Source organism: Centroberyx affinis, unplaced genomic scaffold (genome assembly GCF_046629955.1).
Source record: "Centroberyx affinis isolate AG114_WGS23_722 - 3 ecotype Tasmania unplaced genomic scaffold, CSIRO-AGI_Caff_v1 ptg000979l_1, whole genome shotgun sequence".
In the NCBI taxonomy this organism is placed as follows: Eukaryota; Metazoa; Chordata; class Actinopteri; order Beryciformes; family Berycidae; genus Centroberyx; species Centroberyx affinis.
The window spans coordinates 1-21,999 of record NW_027279548.1 but is presented as its reverse complement, the minus strand read 5'-3'; the positions used below and the strand labels follow the sequence as shown (position 1 = coordinate 21,999).

At 40.0% G+C, this 21,999-nt stretch overlaps 1 protein-coding gene across 1 annotated transcript; it reads left to right on the top strand.

The window, feature by feature from the left end:
• Positions 1 to 7,163: 7,163 nt before the first annotated feature.
• gm2a (ganglioside GM2 activator) lies at positions 7,164 to 21,993 on the top strand. The gene is made up of 4 exons (XM_071522377.1): positions 7,164 to 7,414; positions 8,998 to 9,150; positions 16,028 to 16,210; positions 17,276 to 21,993. The coding sequence occupies exons 1-4, from the start codon at positions 7,304 to 7,306 to the stop codon at positions 17,429 to 17,431; spliced, it is 603 nt and encodes a 200-aa protein (XP_071378478.1). The 5' UTR covers positions 7,164 to 7,303; the 3' UTR covers positions 17,432 to 21,993.
• The last annotated feature ends 6 nt before the right edge of the window (positions 21,994 to 21,999 follow it).

The window sequence follows — 21,999 nt, the reverse complement described above, 5'->3', positions numbered from 1 at the left end:
GCTACTTAAGGGGAAATTTAAAGTAATAGTTCACCCAAAAATGAAAATTCTGTCATCATCTACTCACCCTCATGCCATATGAAACACAGGTGAAATTTGTTAGTCCATATAACACACAGGGAGGTTGCCAGCACAACTTGGTAGCAGCCTTCTCCAAAACAACTGAAGCCAATGGGGACCTGGGGGGGGGGCCTTATTTCATTTCCCACCCGCATTCCACGAAGACCCGCCCTACTCTGCCTCTGATTGGCTAGTAGGCATTTTTTTGGTGGCTATAATGGTACATATTTGCAGCAACTGTTGCAACAACTATTTTAACAAATACATTTCACATTTCATTATAGGCTATTACCACTCTGGAAAGTGTTTTTGTATTTAATTTTCACTACTAATTTTCCGGCTATTGAGATGGCTCCTGTTGAGATGTAACAGTGAAGAATGAATATAGAGGCCAAGGATTACTATGTCAGAGGGGCTTAACACACCTCACTGAATCAGGCTAATTAACAGTAAATGCATTGTAGGTATGTTGGTTCTCCTAAGTTAGCCTACACCATTATTTTAAACATACATCTGATATTATCTAGCCTACTGATAATATAGCCACACAGCCTTACTGTATCTAGTGATCTGAATGTTCATTTATTAATAAATACAGATGAAACAATAAGTAGGCTTGTATAACTTACGCATTTAGTCTGTCTGCAAGTTTTTGCCAAGCCATCTCCCTCGCTTTGTTGATTGCGGCAGTATTGCCCTTTTTGGTGATGACCCTTTATATGGCTCGTATAATTCTATATAACTCGTATAATTCCATCAGCAGGGTTTATTCCGCCGCTGAGAAGAACACAGCTCTCGTTTTCCCTTCTTTTCGCGTCATATATCGTCTTTTCGACAATCGACTCTTCTGGGCTGCTTATGTACTCAAGATGATTGAGATATGCAAGATTATTCGAGCCTGGTTAGAGTTAACGTTGACTAGACAAGGCTGGATTGTGTTAGTGGAACGGCTCGAGCCTTAAGTGAGAGTTGACGTTAATTCAAGCCGGGCTTTTTCAAGTAAGCGCGGCTTTCATTAGCTGCGTTGATGGAATACCCCCCCTGTTCTTTGGAGTTCCAAAACAAAAACAATCACACTGTTACGTGGAGGTGTGGTCAGGACCCAAATGCAGGACAGCGAGGCAGGTGGTGATCTAACCCCAGGGTGTTTAATAAAACAGGTTGCAGGTGACACAGGAAACCAAAAACGAGAGCTCTTCACACATAAACTGACACATGTAACAGGAAGCAATGATCCGACCAAGACTGACTAGGAAACAAGACTAATATACACATGGGGGGTGATTACAAATGAGACCCAGCTCGGGCAGACAAGAAACACTGTACACACAGAACTAAAAGAACTAGACAGTGAAACATAATACACAAAGAAATACAAAACCTAGACAATGAACAGAGGCAGAAAGTCACAACCATGACACACTCTGTGAATAGAAAGACCTGGACACCATTATTTGTTGCAAATCAGTCAGCTGTAGTTAAGATTTGCACTAAATGATGGTGTAAATATACTGTAGGTCTTTCTGGAACTCTGAAGAACTGGTCCCTACTGACTTCAGTTGTGCTGGAGAAGGCTGCTATGGAGTTGGTGGCAACCTTTTTTCATTTTTGGGTCAGCTAAAGTCAGGGTACAATAAATTTAATATGATGGGTTGTTAAAAAAAATATATTTGTTTGTTTAAAACCGAGTGCTGGGTTAAAGCTCTATGTGATAACTTGTTTGTGGTAAAACATTCACTTTTAATTGCTATTAGTGTTGCAGTTTGCCTCCAGTGAAACCAAACCAATGTAACATGAGGCTCTGATGAAGCTGATTCTGAACGGCGGTGTGCTGATAGAACACTGGAGGGTGAGAAACAGTAGTCACACAGGAAGTGGTTTGGTCACCAAGGCCTATCAACCTAGATCTAGACACGGGAAATGAGAACCTTTAGAAAACTCATTCTACCATAATTAGCCAGCGTCACTCTTCTGATTCCCAAGACCCCCTAAACCCTGTTGATAGTTTTATGCACAATAAAGTTTGGTCTGAGGATGATTTGACCAGACTCAGAGGTTGTAAACAAGATATCCTGCCCCCCTTATCTGCTGAGCAAAACCGTTTCACTTCTGTGCAGAGCTGGGGAGAGCTACATGCTGAAAATTACACTTCTTGTGGCCAGAGGTGGTAGCAGTACACAAATTCCCTACTCAAGTAAAAGTGCAAATACTCTTCTAAGAATATACTCTGGTAGAAGTTGAAGTACCATTTCAAAAATACTCTGGTAGAAGTTGAAGTACCATTTCAAATCCTTTACTCAAGTCAAAGTATAAAAGTACATGATCTTAAATTTACTTAAAGTATAAAAAGTCATTTCTAATTAACTCAACTTTTTTTCTGTTGAGCGTTCCTCTGAATCCCAGATGAGAAAGAGTCTGCAGCTCAAATCACAAACATTAATTCTAGCAGCTGAATTTATGAACATTAATTCTCTCTCTTGTTGCTTCTCTCTTCTTCCTGTTACTTCTCTCTCTTGTCCCTTTCCTTCCTTTTTGGGTTCAGGTTCAGGTTCACAATTATTTTTTCTTTGTATTAACCTATCTACCATACACATCCGAAGTTCTGCTATAACTATCAGTAACAAGAATCATAGGAAAATGTTCTCTTTCTGCAGAGTGACAGAGTGCTGCTGCAATCATCCAAAAAGCCCCCAAACAGTAATTCCTAACCCTTTTCATACTGTCTGGTCTGAAAACTTACACACAATTTGTTCCTCAAACTGTCCACACACAAACATTATATAAATGAGTTACACACAAACAGAACACACATATTTAATATAACTAACTCGCCTATTAAATATATTAATAATAAGATAATACAGTTTTTCTTGATTGCTAAGACACATTTCTTGAAATTATGCTCCATTTCCCAAAACTCTAAACACAAATGTATAACTGCACACTCATCTTCACAAACTTCAAACTTCCATGTCAAAACCAAACTCTCCACTCAAAACCATGTGATCTTACATCTAAACCAAACTTTGTCTTCAGACATCACACAAAAGCCATCAAATACACACACACTACAAAGTAGCCATTACACACTGGTGAGATCAATTCAAAACACTACTGTAAAAACCTGTTACTGCAATGAATAATGGCACTTATGGTTTTCCCCCAGAACAACCTCTTTACATGATGAACACAATATAAAGACACAACACATGTATACATTTTCAACATTTTTAATTCCTCAATGTACTGTAGTAAAATAAACTGAATTGAGTGAAAAAGTAAATGTACTGTAAAAATATGCAACTGATAAAGAACGTAGAATACAGTAAAATAATTTCCATGTATTTACCAAAAAAACAGTTTGTAGATAAAGAAAGAAATCACATTTATTCTGCCTCAGCATCCCAATTTGAGAATCTCATCAGAAACTATTTGTCCCCTTGCCCTTGCCCTTCCTCTTCCACCTCCTCTCCTGTGTCCTCTTCCTCTACCTTCAGGTCTTTGTGGATCCATTGTTCCAAAACAAGTGAACTGACCCATGGCCCTTTTATCTATCTATCTATCTATCTATCTATCTATCTATCTATCTATCTATCTATCTATCTATGTATTTATCCTGAGCCTAAAATCTCATAAAACTGCATTTGTGTTAATGTAAATCAAAGGTGATGAACAAATCCAAGTAAATTAAACAACCATAATTACAAAGCGCATATAGGATACAGTAAATATGGAAACTTTAACCCCAGATTAAATTATGGTTAAATCGCTGTATAACCTACTAATCAAATGATAATATTTTAACCAATAAACTATTAATAAATAAATACAACAATAATATCTAGAAAAACAGTTCCTGGAGAAACTGGATGGGCATGCTGCAAGCAGCTGGAAGTATGAGAATACTTAAGTTAGACAGGCTGTTAGACATGTCAGTCAGTTAGACATGTAGTTAGACAGGTAGTTGGACGGGTGGTCAGTTAGACAGCTCGTCAGTTAGACAGGTGAGTAGTTAGACAGGTAGTCAGTCAGAGAGAGAGAGAGAGAGAGAGAGAGGTGGCTGCACAGCTGAGCCTGTGACAGTTGATGACATCACCAGAAGTTCTTGCCAGTTACAGGCCCATTTCCATCCTCCTTAAGTGCCTCCATTGCACCATCAGACTGATCAGGGGCCAGTTGCATAAAGCTAGTTTAAGACTAGTCTAAGCCTTAGACTGGTCTTAGATTCTCAGGTTGGACTAGTCTAATTAAGACTGTCTGTTACTTAAATATTACAACTGACTTATTTTGAGGTAGGAATGTTAGCCACCTTCCCCCCCGGCTAATCTTGAGTTAAGAACTTTGTTGTTATGGCAACGAGTCGGCCTGTCAGAGTGGGACGTTTAAATACTGAAGCTGTTTCATACAAGATGCCAAATCTTTGGTTTTTGGGAAGAGTCTGAAGAAGAGAGAGAGTCTTTAGAGACAGAAACAAGCCATTAGAGATCTACAACAACCAAGAAGTAGTAGGAACAGGTAAATATAAATGTCTATAGCAAGTTTGACTTAAAGTCACATTTACGTCTAAGACCAGGTCTATCTTTATGCAACTGGCCCCTGGTTTCAGTCCTACCTGTCTGGAAGAACTGAGTCTGTCTCTTTGGGAGGTGCAAAGTCCCAGACACACCCCGTCACCTGTGGTGTCCCTCAAGGGTCGGTTCTCGGCCCCATCCTGTTCTCCTGTACATACTCCCCCTCGGCCGTGTCATTAGCCGGCATGGAATATCATTCCACAGCTATGCAGATGACACACAACTATACCTAAAAACTGTCCCAACCCCCTCTGCAGCCTTGTCATCATCATCATCATCATCATCATCACTAACCACCTGCCTTGAGGAGATAAGGGCCTGGATGAATCACAACTTCCTGCAGCTAAACAGCTCCAAAACTGAGGGTATTTTAGTTGGCACCCCACACCAGGTCCAGTTTTCTCCCATAACTCACATCACCTTTTCTGGCCAAGACATTTTCCTCTCCTCATCAGTCTTCAACCTGGGCGTTAGGTTCGACCCTCACTCGACCTTTGACACCCACATCAAACATCTGCGCAGGACCTCCTTCTACCACCTCAGGAACATCTCCAAACTCCGTCCCACACTTAACCTGTCAGACGCGGAGAAATCCAGATCAGTGCTGCTAGGATCCTGATGAGCGGATACAAAATATTTCTGCCGACTCATCAGTGCATCCACGGAAATGCCCCTCCTTACCTGAAGGAACTGCTCACACCACAAACCTCCACCCGTAACCTGCGATCCGGCAACAACAACCTTCTCCGCCGCCCCAGGACCGAGCTCCACACCATGGGGGATCGGGTCTTCTGCTCGGCTGCACCTCGTCTGTGGAGTACTCTCCCTGACCACCTGAGGGCGCCACAGACTCTCCATGCTTTTAAAAGAGGCCTAAAAAACGTCCTTTTTAAAGGTATAATATGTAACATTTCCGCATTAAAATATCTAAAAACGACTAGACCTATGTTATATATTTTTTTGATTTGTGTACTTACATTATCCCAAATGTTTCCAACAATGTTAAAATTTTATTCAAGGTAACGGTGCGTTTCATTTGGTCGCCTGTCATGGCGTCATATCCCCTTTACCCCCTAACTTCCTGTCATGGCGTCATATCCCCTTTCCCCCCTAACTTCCTGTCATGGCGTCATATCCCCTTTACCCCCTAACTTCCTGTCATGGCGTCATATCCCCTTTACCCCCTAACCTCCGGGGAAACACGGGAAACACCAGATGATCCGTCAGAGAGTGAGGAAGGAAGTCGGCCAACTAGCTAGCTAGCCGCTCTAGCCGCTCTGTTGTTTTTTTCATTCTATTGTTTTTATCGCTCACTGTGACGGATCACGATTATTCATTCCCGTTTGCTGCGTGTTCTGTCGCCAAAGCTGTCCCTGTAAAAAAAACTCCCATGATCCCACACTACTTCACGACGTCATCAAACTACATCTTATGTTATTGATTGAGAGACCCCTAGCGAACCATTTCTGAGTTACTTTGAGAAAGAGTTTGCCTCTAGCAATCTAGGGTAGCTCCACCCCCCACCCACCCACCCCCCGGACCTCATAAGTTTTTGTTTTTTTTATTTACATTTTAAGTTACTTATTATTGCCTGTGTTATTCATTGTCTGTTTCTGTAGATGTTATGGAGTATGTTTTGGTATGTTTTGGTCGTATGGTCATATGTGAAGGTCATGCCACTATGTCTTTATTGTGTATATTGTGACCACCATCCTCCAAATAAAAACAGTTCAAATAAACAGAGACCCCTAGCGGCAGAAATTACATACTGTGCGTTTAACAGAGCCTTTCTTTAACTTTCGGTTGGTTTTTATCTCTTTGTTTTTATGCGTTGTCTATAAACTTTTCCTTTCTAATCAGGCCTTTTTCCTTTGTGCTGCTTTTAATGATCTTCGCTGTTCATTTTATCTGTATTTATGCACCTGTTTTTTACTCTGTAGCACTTTGAAATTTACTTTTAATTTGTAAATTGGGTTAGAGTTAGGGTTAGGCACGGTTAGACAGGGTTTGACATGTTGTACAATGTATTTTGTCATTTTCTACTTGTGTATTTGTATATTTGTATTTGTATATTGTCACTTGTAATGTTCCTGTTTTTGTTACCTGCCTAGGGACTACGGATGTAAATTAGCATTTTTGCTAACTCCGGCATGTTTACATCTTGTATTTTTATACTGATGATTATTAACGTGCTCTGTCCCTATCAAATAAAGAAACAAATAAATAAGTGCATTACAAACTAAATATTATTATTATTATTATTATTATTATTATTATCATCATCATCATCTACTGTGAACATTCCGTCATGATTGTATATGTGGAATTAATTAGCGATAATAGTTAAATAAAATCAATAAATGGTTGCTTGCAGCCCACTAATAATCCCAATAACACTCACTTTAAATTACAATTGAGGCGAGGCAACAGAAACAGCGCACGTGACTCATCGACATGCTGACTCTGAGTGGTCATGTGACAGACTGGACTGGTAAACACGGAAGTAACGTTGCTCAACAGTCAGAAACAGTGGGGTGGCATTCAGTCTGATCCAATCAGTTGGGGTTTGATCGTCGTGGAGTTAACGAGTAGTCAACGTCATCACAGCTGGTTTTTTTCTCCTCCGTTTTCTCCCGGTTCGATCCGCTCGGGCTCTAAACTCACCGACAGCCATGAGGAGATATCTGGTGCTCGCGGTCACACTGAGCCTGGCTGCAGCCTGTTTCATCATGCCAGCAACCTGCAAGTCCTACTCCAGAAAGACGCGCCGGACTAATGCAAAGGTAAGAAGAGGAAAGCACCGTTAACATGTAATTACAGCAGCATTATACACACACACACACACACACACACACACACACAGTGGTGGAAGTAGCAATACAACAATGTAAAGATACTCCATTACAAGTAAAAGTCCTGCATTCAAAATCTTACTTAAGTAAAAGTACATAAGTATTGGCAGCAAAATGTACTTAGAGTATCAAAGTAAACGTACTCATTATGCAAACTGTCCCCATTTAGAGAGTTATATTTTTCATAAATTATTGGAATATTAATACTGATTTATTGACATACATGTACATGTAAGCAGCATTTTAACGTTGTCAACGTGAAGCTAATCTGAACAATTTAGCTATACTTTTGGGTAGTCTAATCTATAACAATGCTATTTTATAGTTATTTTATAAAGATGATCAAATGTTTTAAATATTGAATATTGATCTGAAAAGTAACTAGTAACTATAGCTGTGAAATGAATGTAATGGAGTAAAAAGTACAATATTTCCCTCTAAAATGTAGTAGAGTATAAGTACAAAGTAGCATCAAATGGAAATACTATATAAAATTGAAATACCTCAAAATTGTACTTAAGTACCTACTTGAGTGAATGTACTTAGTTACTTTCCACCACTGCGCGTGCACACACACACACACACACACACACATACACACACACACAGGGAAAAAAACACCACAATTTCCCTATGATATTGTATTCACTACAGCTTCTCTTATTAGAACCATTATATGCCCATAATACTGTATTCACTGTAATATCTGTATTTACAAAGTCACTGTAATACTCCAAAAAATATTCTATTCTCTAGAATATCTTTTATGGTATCACTATAATATTTCTACAATATTTTAACCACTGCAGTACCTCTTATGGTATCACAATGCTTATAATAGTCTATTCACTGTGATATCTCCTATGGTATCACTATAACATTCCTATAATATTCCTATAGGGATATATAATGTCTATAGTGTAGTCTATAGTGTCTGTGGTGCTCAATAGTGACTTTATAGTGATTTGATGGTACTTTATTAATTTCTTATAACATCACTATAATATTACTGCAGGCTACTGACCTATTATGTGTGTGGTACTCACTTAGTTTATAGTGGCATTATCCCCTATAGTATCACTGTAATATTGATATAATATTCATACAGGAATTTAAATTGTGGCTGTGGTACTCCTTATCATACTTAATGTTTTTTGTTTTTTTTACTTCTATGGTATCATTCATTTTCTTTGGTAGGCTATAATAATTTTTTTACCTGTAGCAGTTGCATGGTATTATAGTTTTGTTGTGATATTTGCATAGTGTCATTCTAAAACTTCTTATAGGATTTCTGTATTTCTTGTAGAAATACGGTGTAGACTAATTTAAGGTAAATTAAATTAACTAAGTTAAACTGTAGGCCGTCAGTTACCTTTAATGTGAGGAATCTAATTTAAAGCGTAAACCATCACTTACCTTTAAAGTGAGTTAACTAATTTAAAGCGTAAAACCTTCAGTAACCTTTAGAGTGACTTAACTGATTCAGCCTGTGAACCGTCTGCTTGGTGGGACAGATTTCGGGATTCGACTGGAAGAACTGCGGCCAGCCGGACGCCCCGGCGGTGCTGAAGACCCTGGCCCTGTCTCCGGACCCGATCACCATCCCAGGAGACCTGACCGCCGCCGCATCCGGATCCACCTCCGTCGAATTAGCTTCTCCACTGGCTGTGAGTAGACTGAGACTCCATTTTGGCCTGTAGGGTCAGGGTTAGACAGCGAGGAGAGAGAGAGAGTGGCCTGGTTCAAACCCAAATGACCATAACATTTTCTCAGTGTGATATAATGGCATGGCATGGTACAGAAAATCATATTAAAACAGCTTTGGAAACTGTTTTGAGAAATATATGTGTAGGCATGGGACGATATGAAAATTTCATGTCATGATTATCCTGGCCAAAATAATTGCAATTCACGATATTATCCCGATAATCATCAAAATATGCTTAAAACTCTTAAATTGGCTCTAAAACATACTGGAATCACTTTACCTTACATTTTGTTAAGAAACAAACATTTTTATTGCATCACAGGACACATATCTTTTTTTTTGTGAACATCCTTTTTAGTGAAAAACAAACAAGGACAGATTCAGACTCTCGCCAACACCCAGCAGGTAATCACAATGAGAGAAAAAAAATCCATTAATAAAAAGAATCTACCTATCAACCTGATATCCAAGCATTCACATGGTTCAAAATAAATCAGGAAATCAATAGGACTGTACGTTAGTGAGCTAGACAGCTTTTTCAAGTCACTCGTGAGGATATTTATGCTCATGTGAGGATATTCACGATTATCCCGATAATGGAAATTCACCAAGATAAAATCATCTTGAGTGTTTTTATCGCGATAAAAGATAAAAATCTTATATCCTCCCATCCCTATATATGTGAGAGACATTTGCCAGTACTATGAATTCATGTCCTAAATATTTATGTCAGCCTAAAAAGGAGGTAAAATCTATTCCACAGATAAAAAGGAGGGTAAACTGAGTGTGGTTGGGTCTCTGTTGCCCCTAAAAACAAAGTGACTCCTTGCAGGCCATCCAGATATCTTCTCCTCCTCTCCTTTTCAGGCTGTTAAACTTGATTCATTATTACAGGAAGCCTAGGGGCTGAAAAATGTTTCACTATGAGAAATAATTTATGCAAAAAAAATAGAGATGTGGTTACATATTTCTATATTCTAGATTTTTTTTTTGGTTTGTTCCAAAACAGAGTCCAGGCCAGAAAGTGAGTTTTGAAAGCCAGAAATCTCAGAAAGCAGCTGACGAAGTATTGATTGATTCATTGGTATTGATCAACAACACTATTGACCCTGCAGATATATTATGGTCTGTTTGTACTATGAGTGCATTATCTTCCTTATTGCCCATTTAACTGTCTGCTTTCAAAACCATCAGAGAGCTGAAAGCAGCAGTGGGCTGTTAAGAGCGGTTCGGCCCTCTGTCTGCAGCGTGTGTGTGTGTGTGTGTGTGGTGGGGGGGGGGTTATTATCGGTCATATGGGTTATGTGAAGCAGTGAAGCGGGAACAGACGTGTCTGGATCTGCCTCTGATCCTGTGAGCCTCAGATCAGCAACATGAACAGTTGCAGTCACCAGTCTCTGTGGAGTTCTCCTGCTTTTAAAATGGAGGCTGGAGGCGGGCGAGAGCAGCGGCCCTCTGGGTTTTAGGCTTGAGACTCTTCAGACCAAGAGATGCTTCCTCCTGTCACAGGCTGCGTATCGTCACGAGGTCGAGCGAAAAACTTTTATCTCCAGAATGTTCCAGAACTTTTCAGGAACTAAGAAAAGCAGTATTGTTTTCAGCTTGACCGCCAAGTATTTTTGACTTTATCCAAAGGGGTTTGAGAGGGTTTCATAAGGCCAAGTGTGGAAGAGCAACACTGAATCCTTCAAGTGAAGTTAAAAAAAAATGAAAATCACCAGAACTGGAGTTATGCAACTGCAACTAACGATTATTTTCATTGTCGAATAATCTGTTGATTATTTTCTCAATTAATCGATTAGTTGTTTGGTCTATAAAATGTCAGAAAATGGTGAAAAATGTGGATCAGTGTTTCCCAAAGCCCAAGATGACGTCCTCAAATGTCTTGTTTTGTCCACAACCCAAAGATATTCAGTTTACTGTCATAGAGGAGGAAAGAAACCAGAAAATATTCACATTTAAGAAGCTGGAATCAGAGAATTTTGACTTATTTGTCTTAAAAAATTACTCAAACCGATTAATCCATTATCAAAATAGTTGACGATTAATTTAATAGTTGACAACTAATCGATTAATCGTTGCAGCTCTAGAGGACTCCACATGACAACAGTGATATACAGATTGACAAGGCGAGGCAAAGGCAAACTTTATTGATATAGCTCATTTCAGACACAAGGCAAATCCAATGCGCCACATAAAACAGAAAAAATACAGGGCCACACACCACAACTATTTAAAATGAAAAGAAAGAAAGAAAGTAAGAAAGAAAGAAAGAGATAAAATAGGTAAAACATAAGTAAAGATTGGTGAACAAAGAATGATTTTCCTTTTTTCAGGTCGTTTCATTTGATTCATTATCAGAGGAGGCAGAGAGGCTGAAAACTATTCAGTATTTCACAAGGGAAAAGCAAAAAAGAGAAATCAGGAAAAATGGACATAATAATACTGATTTGTACAGCATAAATATGTTTATATCCTATCCCATAAATCATCTTTTGACCCGCCAAATAATTATCTCGTGACCAGACCAACGTGAGAAGCACTGGACTAGAAGTTAGACTGGCAGGCTTGTGACAGGAATTTAGCTGGTTTGAATCCCAAAGAGACTGAGAAATGCTCTCTCCCATCCCTCAACAAAACCTGCTGAGCTGCCGTTGAGCAAGGCACTTGTGACTGTGCAGCTCCCAGAGTGAACGTGTGGAAATATATGAATATGAAACAGCAGTGCCAAAACAGAACATGCAACTTTCTCTGGATAAATAAACGTAAAAAGAAAATGGTCCAAATCTGCTCTCACCCTGGCAGCAAGGCTCACAAGATCTATCATGACTTGTTTTTCTTTTACTTGCCACCCTCCAGAAGTAGGTTTATGATCCATTTTGGGTTCCAGCCCAAAGTATAGTCATGTGTGTGTCAGCAAAGTTCACACATAACTCTGTCTCATATCACATTATTTACATCATCAATAAACCCTCAAAACAAACCCTAAAACAGGCCTACTGAGTTTATGATGCCTGCTTCTGTGTCATAAACAGCTTCTCTGGCTGTTAATCATTCAGTGATTTAACAGTAGATGTTGTTATACCTTCCCACACATCAAGGCTTTAAAGTGCTGCTATAAATCATGTGTGGATATAACTGAATTTGTGAATCATCCTTTGTTTGTTGTGTGTGTTTTTAACCAAACCAGATGGGTGGGGTTCTGCAGCGGGACAGCTCAGATAGCGAACCTCGGGATAATTCTGCTTATTTTCAACCTGGGCCTTATTTTCCTAGTTTTTTGCCATCATGACAGTCGATTCTGATCAAAATGTACTTCACTGTAGAGCAACATAAAGCAGTGATTCTCAACTTTTTTCATATCAAGGGCCCCTAATTTAGTCCACATTAGACCCCCCATTTGATAAGATTTTGCCTCTCGGACCCAAATCTTAGATAATTTTTTTATTGTCGGATATGATTTTGTCCAGAACTCCCAAGACATTCCTCTACATTCTCTAATTGTGTTAACTTCTTGTAAATGAAATAATGTTGAAGTTTAACAATTCATCAGTTTGCTGGGGACCCCCTGGAACCCCCTCAAGGACCCCTGGTGGTCCCCGGACCCCATCTTGAGAACCACTGACATAAAGAGCGCCAACGGGGGCCAAAGGAAACTCAAACAGTAAAACCCAAAAGCACCTAAAACACAGTAACACTCACTGCAATGTGACCTGACTATATCCAATTTTCTGAATATCGGTTGCCTGCAGCTTGAGTATACTGAGGTGTTACATATGTTATTTTAACTACTGTATATAAGCAGAAAGTTTATTTCAACTATTGTATATAAGCAGAAAGTTTATTTCAACTATTGTATATAAGCAGAAAGTTTACTCCGTTAGCTCCAGGCTGCAGACGGCACTGCCACGCTCCACCAGCCGCCAGAAGAGGGAACAAGGAAGTGTGTGAGCAGTGCCAAAGAATATTAAATGAACTATTAACTGATAAGCTGTGTGATAACTGTTCAGACCCACAGCTATTTAAATACGTGTGCTGTGTGAGTGTTGAAAGGGTGTGTGTGTGTGTTTTAATCGCTTTTTGAGTTTCCCTCGGCTCTGCTGCGCTCCTTGCAAACAGAGAGGAACTCTACACTGAAGTGATCGACAACATTTTGATCAGAATCGATCAGCATGATGGCAAAAACTAGGATATTAAGGTTGAAAATAAACAGAATTATCCTTTAACAAATAGAAACCAAATTAACATCAGCCATTTTACCAATTGCTGGTAAACTTTGGCTGTGGCTGGTACTTCTGTCTGCTCTACCAGCCACTTTAAGAGGCAGCTAACCATTAATTTAGAGCTGCAACGATTAATCGATTAATCAATTAGTTGTCAACTATTAAATTAATCGCCAACTATTTTGCTAATCGGTTTGAGTAATTTTTTAAGAAAAATAAGTCAAAATTCTCTGATTCCAGCTTCTTAAATGTGAATATTTTCTGGTTTCTTTCCTCCTCTATGACAGTAAACTGAATATCTTTGGGTTGTGGACAAAACAAGACATTTGAGGACGTCATCTTGGGCTTTGGGAAACACTGATCCACATTTTTCACCATTTTCTGACATTTTATAGACCAAACAACTAATCGATTAATCGAGAAAACAATCAACAGATTAATCGACAATGAAAATAATCATTAGTTGCAGCCCTACATTAATTTATCATAAATCATTAATCAACTCGTTCGGCTGGTGAAACGGTAAAAGTCACTTTAGAATTCTTCCATCCAGCAGTCAGCTTGGATGAAAAAGTTGGTTTCTTTCCCTGGAAACAACCAGGAAGTCAAAGAAATGTAGATTACGTTGAGTTGCTTGTCTTATGACCTGATCTACACTCATCTTAGAGCCTTTACAGTGTAAGGATTTTTTTTTGGGTTCGACTGTTTGAGTTTCCCTCGGCCCTGCTGCGCTCCTTGCAAACTGAGAGGAACTCTACAGTGTAAGTAATCGACAAAATCTTGATCAGAAATCAATGGGTTAAGGAAGTACTCTCTATGATTCCATTAGAGAAATTGAGATATAATCGAAACAACTCCCGGGATAGATATATTAAAACCTGGGTCCCCTTTATGGAATTTGTCGAAAGCAGACCCTACCCTTCACTTGATATCATTTTCTCTTACACACTTACATATAGATGAGATAGCCAGTTGGATTCATTGATGCATAATGTTGTGCAATGTTCCTATTCTAAACACTGCTTAACGATGTACATGTCAGGAATTGTCTGCAACCATATTATAGGTATTTATTTATTTATTTTATTTTCTCCACTGAGGCCTTGGGGTGGGGGGGGGTTGTTCTATGCTGCCAATGTTTGTTTTTTTTATTTTGTAAACTGAATATCTATAAATAAAGTGTTTACATTTTTTTTTTATTAGAATCAATCGGCATGATGGCAAAAACTAAGACAATAAGCCTCAGCTTGAAAAAAATAAACAGAATTATCCTTTAACAAATGAAAATTAACACCAACCATTTACCAAACGCTGGTAAACTTTGGATGTGGCTTTTTAGAGTAATTTCTACTTGTTCGGCTGGTGAAATAGTAAAAGTAGGAGGGGATTCTTGGATCCAGCAGTCAGTTTGGATGAAAAAGTTGGTTTATTGCCCTGGAAGTCAGAGAATGGAGGTTAGTTTGGGTCACCGGTGTTATGACCTGATGTAAAAAGGTTTTCAGTACTGTAGATGTTGACAGTATCTAGAGGGTAATGTCCTCTGTGTGAAGTCACTTCCTCAAAACTCTACTGAGCATTTCTTCTTTTTAGTTTAGCCTCTGTCATGTTTCCGTTTTTATACAGGCCCGTTGTTCTCTTTTCGCCCACTTCAACCTCGTTTATTTTAACCTTTTACTCCTTTATTGACCCTTCTTTTTATTGCACATTGTCGTTTTTATTCAATCCATGTTTACAACTCTCTCTTTCTCAGATAATCATTCATTCATCATTCACTCTTTACCCCCTTTCTTGTCTCTCCGCATATCAGGTATAATGCCTTTAATTTTTCAGGGAAAGTTCACTGAGAGTTCATGGTTCTTTTTCAGCATCCAGACTCCATTTTCCATCCTCGATGATGTAATTCGTCATCTGTTTATCATTTATTTTTCCTCCTTTCACCTTTTCGGGTCAATGGGACCTTGGAGAAGGAGGTGGGAGGGGATTTTGGGGTGAAGATCTCATGGCTAGAAGAGCATTGAAGCTGTTCCAACAACTCAAAACTGTTCCACCTACTGTGTCTCCTACTTTCATTTGATTATGATTCACCATTTTTCACATTCTTTGTCCTTGTCCTTGGGTAAATGTGACCATAGAGAAGGAGATGTCAGGATTTTGGGTGAAGATCTCAAAGGTAGAGGAGCAGAGAAGCCGTTGCAAGAACCTCAAACTGTTCTCCTCCTCTTTTTGGTTCATCATTCACCACTTTCCTCTTCCCTTTCCTCATTTCAGCAACCCAAAACTGTTCTACCTACTGTGTCTCCTACTTTCCTTTGATTATGATGCACCATTTTTGACGTTCTCCATCTTTTGGATGAAGATCCTAAGGGGAGAAGAGCAGAGAAACTACCTCAACAACCTCCAAATTGTTCTCCACATCTCCTCCTCCTCATCTGTTCTTTCATTCACCCTTCCTCCTTTCCTCCCTGCAGGTAAATGTGATCTTTGGAGAAGTCATCGTCAGGATTTTGGGTGAAGATCTGCCTCACCACCCTCCAAATCGTTCTCCATATCTCTTCCTCCTCCTGTTTCTGTTCATAATTCCTCCTCTCCTTCTCCTCCTCCTCCTCCCACCAGGTGAATGTGACCCTGGAGAAGGAGGTGGCAGGTTTCTGGGTGAAGATCCCCTGTGTGGAGGAGTTGGGCAGCTGCCACTATCCGGACGCCTGTGACCTCCTGGACCAGCTGGTCCCGCCGGGTCAGGACTGTCCCGAGCCGCTGCACACCTACGGCCTGCCCTGCCACTGCCCCTTCAAGGCTGTGAGTCTGCTTTAAAGTCATAATCTGTGACGTTCTCATATAGATAAATGTCCGTTTTGTTACTTTTGATATAACACAATAGCGATTCAAGTGACGTGCAAATAGTAAATCTAATCCAGCTCCATCAGATCCAGGCAAAATGTGGATATGAGATGTATGTTAATGCCGGGTGGGAAGGGATCTTTGGGAGCTAGCAACAAGCTAGTAACACAGAAATTTGACCGCTATTATTATTATTATTATGACTGTTTTTATGAGGGTATTTTCTAGTCACAGGGCAGAACCAGCTTTTTAAATTCCTGTCTTCTTTTAAAAGACTCAGTAGCATTAAGACCAGAACGTCTAGGTTTCCCAAAATAATGTCCACCTCCTGAACTCTTGTACTGAGGCACTGAGGCACTGCAGACTGTTTGTCAGATCTAAGGGAGTGTGCAATATGACGGGTATAGTGGGTGATTTTATCCCCATGGTACATATTTCTTAGTTTATGGTATTTTAGTTGTGGTATTTTATTTTTTTATGGTATTTTATTGCTTCTACTTCATGTCTTACTTTGTGTTATATGTGTATGCTACGACGCTTGTTTGTTTGTTGGATTTTGTTGAGGCTTGGGGGAATGCAGCTGATGAGTTTCGCTGTCTCTGTAGGTAACTCATCTTCCACCCCTGCCTGTAGTTCTTGTGGGGTTCCCCAGGGTTCTATTTTAGGCCCCCTTTTGTTCTCTCTATACATGCTTCCACTAGGTAAAATTATTCAGAAGTACAACATGTCCTTTTCACAGCTCTGTCTCCCGCTCAAACCTGATAACAAGGCTGGGCTGCTTATACTGACTGACTGGAGGTTGGGGAAAAACACTATGTGTGAACGCAGCCTAACTGTGGAAGAGTTTAAGAATCGTCTTAAAACACTTTTACTCTCTAACTTTTTGTTTTGTTTGATCAGGTGTCTGTGGATGGATGTATACTCATGACTGTGTGTGTGTGTGTGTGTGTGTGTCCGTGTACATGTCTACTTATTTTATTTTTCTGCTCTTATGTGTCTATTCTATTCTTCTTGCATCCCCAGGGCTCGTACTCTCTGCCCCAGTCGGACTTCTACCTGCCCTACATGGATCTGCCCTACTGGCTCACCAACGGAAACTACCGGGTGCAGGGCGTCCTGGGCAGCCAGGGCAAAGAGCTGGGCTGCCTCAAAGTGGCGCTCTCTCTCCACTCCGAGTAACACGCCCGCCACCGCCACCGCCACCGACCCCGACGCATTTAGGATCCTTAGGTTTTGTTCATTTGCACATTTAAATGATTAATACCTAGAAAAAGAAAGGAGAAGTTGCACAGACAAACCACTCAGACCGAGAAACCTCAAGGGGGTTTTTCTGGAAACTCTGCATCTCAAACGAAAAAGAGCAAAAAAAAAATCATGATGACAAAACAGATACACAAAACTTTTACATTGAGCAAATCAGCAAATCGTTCCACGTTTTCCATGCTTACTGCATTTCTGCTGCGCATGTGTTTCACCCCAGTGGGGAAAAAAAATCCCCAAAATAAGAGGAAACCCTGCAGAGATATGTGCTGAACAATCTATAATAATAATAATGATAAACTACACAAACATCATACATAGAAAATACAGTAAATATGTAATTTTGGGAGTGAGTATCTTAGCTGCAGTACATGCCATATGGGAGAGAATGTAGAATCAAACAGTTCGCCAAAATTTTGCATTTTATCGTTGCCTTACTCACCAGAAAATATACTTTCTTTGTCGAAAAAATATTTTCCCAGTCGTTAGGGTCTGCTGCTCATTTCAGCGTACATGAAAACCAGGATAAATGAAGCCGGATAGGGAAGATCTACTGGTAGCTGTTAATGGGTAGAGAAGGACTTGGACCTGGATTTTATCCTTAGAATCACACTGCCCTTTTTTTTTATTTTCTTTCTGCATTTGCCAAAATGGGAAACATAATTTGTCCTGCAAAGCTTGAGTTGCGATTTTGATACCTGGATCCTGTGAACAGGAACGCTTAAAAATGCATAAGAAGCTAAAGCCAAGAGGGAATTGATCTTTTGTGCATGTGTTCGCTCTGCTGTGTGTGTGTGTGTGTGTGTGTTTGTGTGCGTGTGCGTGTGCGTGTGCGTGTGCGTGTGCATTTGTGTGTGTGTGTGACCCCTCTGCTGTGTGTAAGGTGTTTCTCACAAGGGAAGTGCTGTCGTCTCATGAAGCCACAAACAGAAGCAGACCCAGTTTAGAGGAAACCTCACCGCCACTGCCTGCCCACTTCCTGATTCAAGTGAAAACTATCTTTAAAACTTTATCTGTTCGGGGGAAACCGACAGAGTGTCGCGCTCTTCGTCTCCGCTCCACCTGCTTCACATTCATGCAGTTCAACACGTTCAGACCGGGAGCTGCCCAGTGCAGCAGCTGTGGTTCAGTGCCTTGCTCCAGGGAACCTCGGCAGTAGCTGCTGATGGACGAGAGAACGCGTCTCTCTCTCTCTAATCATGCGTGGCCAAAACCTCCGTCTCAAACTAACGGAGGTCTGGAGAAACCTGTGGGCTGTCGTCAGGCTTCAAACCGCTCCAGACAAATAAAATTGCGAGAGGCCTGTGTGTTTTCTACTAGCAACCAGAACATTCCCCACTCGTTATTTCCACATCTTCGTCTGAACTAAGAACCGCAGGCAGTGTCTGTCCCTTTGGCCTTAAAGCAATACTCCACTTAGTTTTAACATGGAGGTTATTTAGCTCTCGACCGCCATGAAAACCAGAATATAATCTACCATATTTCCTGTAATAGTGGCCGGTAGTCAATTAAAAGCCGGGTCTCCGATAACGTCCGGGGCCGTGGTCGACACGAACAATTAAAGGCCGGCCCCAAATACAGGCCGGGGAAAAACAAAGGAAAAAACAACGGTGGATACCGGTAAACTCCTGGTGCCTGTTATATAATGTAACTGTAGTTTGTAGTAACGTACGAGTGCCACCAGATGGCAGTATGCCACAAGACGGCTCGGCCGGTGGAAGTCTCTGGAGCGTGCCGTCGTCGATTACCGTAATTATCGGTAATGAATTGCAGTAACAAAAAAACGGCTACCTAACGAACCCCAACAGAAGCAGATCAGAAAACAAGGAGGCTTCGTACTAAAATATGAGCAAATATACTTATCAAACAGAGGGAATTAGAAATAGCCTGTCTCTAATATAAGCCTGCTTCCAATAAAGGTCTGGTAGCCTCTGCAGTTGAGGTAAATAAAGGCCCGGGCCAATATTAGAGGAAATACGGTAGTTTTAACATGGGGGTTATTCAGCTCTCGACCGCCATGAAAACCAGAATATAAACTTCTCACCAAGATCAGATGCAGCTGGACGAGTTTGTAGCGTTCAGATTTTTACTTCCCATTCATTTGAATGGAAAATGGCAGCAGCAGGATCTGTAGTTGAATCTGTTCACAAAAGTGTTAAAAGTCAGTTTTCAGTCTGTTTTCTTGCCTCATTCAAATAAAGTGAAGAGCTGGATAAGCCTCATGTTAGAACTCAGTGGAATATTGCTTTAAGAATGAGAAGGAGGCCAAGCTGCAGATAAAATGGCCGACGTCCATCGGCAGCCATGACGTCACGTGACCTCAACAGCGGAAGTGGTTCTTCTTCGTGTTTTTTTTTTGTTTTTTTTTTTCTCATGACGGCACATGTGCGTGAAGTTTGCAATTTAGCACACAGATTTTTAATGAATAAACTTCATATATGTGTAAAATCTATTTCAAAAAGGCCGTTGACCCTTTTAAAGGTTTCTTGTCAATTCAACTTTGTATATTTGTAAAATCTGTGTGCTAAATTGCAAACTTTAACATAACCAAATGCAGATTGTGAGAAAAAAAACACTTCCACTGTGAGGTCATGTGATGTGATGTCACCGATAGAGGTCCGCCATTTTATCTGCAGTTAGGTGCTCTTGTTCCACTATTACTGACTGCTAAAACTATACATTTCTCTCTCCCATAATGCATCACAGGCCAGGTCTGATAAATCAAACCACAGCTTGTTGGTAAACAGCTGTTACATCTCTGTTTTGGAGCTAAGAACCTGTAAATCATTTTCAACTCGATCTCTGCCGATTTTCACCCAGATGCATCATGGGAGCTCATTAACGTCATCTTTTACCGTTTCACACCAAGCTCGTTTAAATTCGAATGATTTTTAAGCTTTTCGTTTTATTTTGCTGAAAGAGGGAAAAAGGAGCAAAGTCGTCGTTACTGTCGTCTGTCATGTGACGGGAAATTGATTCATGATTTTATGTTTTCTTTGTCTCGTGATAATTTCATAATGTTGTTAAAAGGGCGGTTCGCAGAGAAACAAAGATGATTAATTACGCACAAAATATCACATGTATCCCAAACCATTAAATGATTTCAGACATTTCCAGCAGATCTGATATCTGAGATCTGAGAACTCATAACACTTAATCCATGCAGTGAAAAGCACAACTCAGTTAAAAAATAACCTTGACTTCAGATCAGAGCGCACTGGAAGCAATATGATGATGAAATCTTGACATTCCTAATTTGATGCTTCTTCAACATTTCACCAGCATTACGGGGAACAGCAATACCAGATCGTATTTTCTTCAGTGTGATTCATATATTCAGTGATTCATATATTTGTAGATTGACTAGTAGCTTCAATACATAATGTTCATATTTTGTCCATATACCTGCTACTAGCTGAATTACCCGCTTAGTTTGCAGTCCTGGTCTTATATATGTTAAGTCTTTTATGCCTCAAAATGCATGAATGGTCACTGTGGCTCCAGAAACTTCATTTTTGTCCCTTTTGACACTTAAAAATTAAACCAGTTTTCGAGCAAACACGTTAACGTTTTTAGACAGAAAACTTGTTGACAGGTTTTTTTTTTTATAGAAATCCATTTGAATCATACTGCATTTCTGCCTTAAAGGAAAAATCCCCCTCAGATCTTCATCAGTTTGTGATGTTCAGTGCGTTCCAGGAGTTATTTAGTGATGAAGCGACTGCAGTGCAAAATGGCGGCTCTAGAAAGAAGCCCTCGCTCTTTGATTCTGAGGGACTGACACCAAAACCTGACGTTTACCGCTGAGGTTTTACACCCTGAAACATTTTCTCATATCAAACTCCACTGGAGCTGCTGGAAACATCTGGAGGTGACGTCACCTCGTCTACGATTGGCCGGTTATCCACCAAGAAGAAAAACACAACAAACTACTGAATGGAGCCAGGAATGCAAAGTGCATCACCAACAGCTGTTTTTAACTGTGTTTTAGAGCAGTGATTCTCAACTTTTTTCATATCAAGGACCCCTAATTTAGTCCACATTAGGGCCACAGACCCCCATTTGATGAGATTTTGTCTCTCAGACCCAAATCTGAGAATATTTTTATTGTCAGATATGATTTTGTCCAGAATCCCATGACTGTCTGTATTGCAGGTAGAGAGATAACAGAGAAACTATGATCATAACAGTCATTCTTCTACATTCTCTAATTGTGTTAACTTCTGGTAAATGAAATAATGCTGAAGTTCAACAATTCATCAATTTGCTGGAGACCCCCTGGAACCCCGTCAAGGACCCCTGGTGGTCCCCGGACCCCACGTTGAGAACCACTGTTTTAGTGTTTTAGGGGGATTTTTCCTTTAAAGCTTCATGAAGGGAAACTTAAAAAGCTTCTGGGTTGGTTTGTACAAATCAAAGAAAAACTTACAATGTCTAATGAATTAGATGTGAGGTCAGATGAGTGAAAATTATTATAAGGGTGAAAT

What these genes read in the sequence shown, in the direction of transcription:
- gm2a (XM_071522377.1), top strand. Translation starts at nt 7,304, where the DNA reads ATGAGGAGATATCTGGTGCTCGCGGTCACACTGAGCCTGGCTGCAGCC. An exon ending in AATTAGCTTCTCCACTGGCT is followed by an intron (nt 9,151 to 16,027) that starts GTGAGTAGACTG and finishes TCCTCCCACCAG; the next exon opens with GTGAATGTGACCCTGGAGAA. An exon ending in GCCACTGCCCCTTCAAGGCT is followed by an intron (nt 16,211 to 17,275) that starts GTGAGTCTGCTT and finishes TTGCATCCCCAG; the next exon opens with GGCTCGTACTCTCTGCCCCA.